Source organism: Ursus americanus, chromosome 2, assembly GCF_024610735.1.
Source record: "Ursus americanus isolate L20-20 chromosome 2, mUrsAme1.1.p, whole genome shotgun sequence".
Classification (NCBI taxonomy): domain Eukaryota; kingdom Metazoa; phylum Chordata; class Mammalia; order Carnivora; family Ursidae; genus Ursus; species Ursus americanus.
The window spans coordinates 44,097,106-44,099,942 of NC_142128.1; the positions used below are offsets into that span (position 1 = coordinate 44,097,106).

The following is a 2,837-nucleotide window of genomic DNA, read 5'->3' on the forward strand; positions in this document are numbered from 1 at the left end:
TTTACTCATCCAGTAGGGATTTATTGATGTTGTTGCTTAATTCACACAATACTCTTAATTACATTGAAAAACAAAGATTAAGTTTTTCAATTTATCATGAAAAAAATACTGATTCTTTGATGGTTATATTGCTTTATTTTTTTAAGGCCAAGTTTTAAATTTTGTTTTTGCATTTACAGTATTATTCAGTGATCTTCTTGGCCTTCGATTCCTTGCCATAGTCTTCAACTAGCACACAATTGCAGCCAATGACTTTGTCAGGTTTTCTCCTGTCAATTTTACAGAGGCCAACCCGTGGTCCTAGTTTCTGATGGTCACCAATATTAACAAAGTTGATTTGGTCTTGAGCAAAATGGCCTCCACTCCTTTCACACATTATAGTTGTGGTGGCCTTGGCTTATTATTGACCCAGACATGGAATTCATGTTGCATAGTACCGCTAAGGTGCAAACAGAACAGGTGAGCCATAAGAGAACCTGCCAAAATATATCCATAAAGCTATTTATCAATAATGAATTCTGGGTGTTATTTGCAACTGATTAATTATTGAACACTACCTCTGAAACTAAGTATGTACTATATGTTGGCTAATTGAATTTAAATTAAAAAAATATTGGATACTCAATTTAGGAATTAGGTTTATTTTTCAACTATATCCATTGGCAGTATCATAGAGAGAACTTAGTCTTATGAAGATGATTTTTCAATTATGATATCTTACGAACAAATACTTTGACTATGTTAATATTAAATGTTGACCCAGATCATTTCCATAATATGAATTTATCTTGACTAAATTGAGTGGCAGAAAGCTTATTTATCCAACCATATGTTAGGTTGGATGAAGAGTGAAAGAAACTATTGAATTCAGTTATTAGTGAATTTTATTTCTTGGTGATCTCTGGAAGACTACTTTCAGTAAAAGGCTGATGGGAAAGGACAGATCACAGAGAATTGAGGATGGAAAGACACCGACAACTATATAAACTTCCAATAATTAGATCTTACTTGAGTTCCTTGGTCTTATGAAAAAAGATTTTAGCTTGACCCCAGTGTTTTTTTATAGCTTCCTTCATTTCTTTATTCCTCAGACTATAGATTATGGGGTTGAAGAAGGGGGACAAAACTGCAAAGGCCAGAGCAATGACTGTATCCCAGAATAAGGAGTAGGTGGCAGAGAAGCGAAGGTACATGAGGGCCACACTCCCGAAGAACAGCAGAAAGACAGTGAGATGGGAAATGCACGTGGAAAATGCCTTGCGTCGGCCTTCGGCTGACCGAATACGTAGAATTACAGCCACAATACCAATGTAGGACATGAAAATGAGCATCACGGCTGTAATAATCTCCACTGCATGGACAATATCCACTACCTGAATCATGACGATGGCTTGTGGGTCTGTGCAGGCCAAGCGTAGCACAGGGAGGAAGTCACAGAAGATATGCTCAAGGTGATTCGAGCCACAAAATGGCAGTGTGGAGATCCAGGCAATCTCAGGGAGGGGTGTGATAAAGCCACAAACACAGCAACTGAGAGTCAGTTGAGCACACAGCCTGGGGGTCATGATAGTGGGATAATGAAGAGGGCTGCAGATGGCCAGGTAGCGGTCAAAGGCCATAGCTGTCAAGAGACAAACCTCGCTGATGCCAGTGGAATGGAAGAAATACATCTGTAGGAGACAACCATTTAAGGAAATGCTCTTCTTCTCACTCAGCAGGCTGCTGAGCATCTTTGGTATGGTCGATGTGGTATACCAGATCTCCAGGAAAGAAAGGACACTGATGAAGAAGTACATGGGCGTGTGGAGGTGAGCATTCAGCGGGACCACTGTGATGATGACCAGGTTTCCAAAGACAATGAAAGTGTAAATGAAGAGCAGTGGAACAAAACAGGTGACAGAACCTTCCCAGGAATAAGGGAAGGCAGAGAAGATGAACTCCTGAGTGGTGCTTTGGTTGGGGCTCTCCATTTTCTAGTTGAAAACAAGGACTTCCAACTCCCAGTGCACTCAACCTTGTAGGAGATGCCTATTATTGGTCAGAGAGTAAATGTCTTTACCAAATGCCAGCTCTGTGTAGATCCTTGTACTGGGGATGGGAAGGAAGACAAAGGAAGAAGGAAGTAGTCCATACTCCATAGATGATTACAACTAAAGTTACAGTATGGGAAAATCTCTGATCAGAAAGCACAGTCAATATTTTAGGCCAGTGATTCTCTAATTTTCACATGCTTCAGAACCATATGGAGGGCTTATTAAAATTCAGATTGCTGGTCCCTATCCTGAGAGTTTCTAATTCAGTAGACCTGGGATAAGGCCAAATGATTTGCATCCCTAACACATTTCTAGGTGATTCTAATCCTATTGGTTAGGGGGACCCCATTTTAAAACCATTGTGTTTAGACAAAGAAAGAACTAGACAAGGCAATGAAGGAACAGTAAAGTGATTTTTCCCCCATATTCAAGTCTTACTGTTTCCCTAATAACCTCCCCACAACGGTTTCAGAATTCTTTCCTCGGGCTCCCAGTTCCTCATTTGATTCTTGGCATATGATTTAATTGAATATTTTAATGGCAAAGACAAGCCATCAGTGGTGAATTTCACTCTCTTCCTTCCCTTTCTGTCTCTAACATATGCTCTTTCTCTATCTCCATATATATGTATAATACACATAGTGTGTATATGTAATAATTATTCAGAGAATATTCAGAGGAAACAAATGATAGCAATGTTTACATGTTATTTTTCTTTTCTTTCTTTCTTTTTTTTTTTTTTTTAAAGAAAAAGATGGGCCATTCTATCTTCTCCAGTTCCTTCCCTTCTCCCTCTTCTAGGAA

At 39.1% G+C, this 2,837-nt stretch overlaps 1 protein-coding gene across 1 annotated transcript; it reads right to left on the reverse strand.

The window, feature by feature from the left end:
- Nucleotides 1–1,004: 1,004 nt before the first annotated feature.
- Nucleotides 1,005–1,970, reverse strand: OR6K2 (olfactory receptor family 6 subfamily K member 2). Its single transcript, XM_045784651.2, has one exon. It carries the CDS (start codon nt 1,968–1,970, stop codon nt 1,005–1,007), a length of 966 nt encoding a protein of 321 aa, XP_045640607.2.
- Nucleotides 1,971–2,837: the final 867 nt, after the last annotated feature.

Bases quoted from the DNA above. Each gene is read 5' to 3' on its own strand.
- OR6K2 (XM_045784651.2), bottom strand. From the start codon at position 1,970: ATGGAGAGCCCCAACCAAAGCACCACTCAGGAGTTCATCTTCTCTGCC.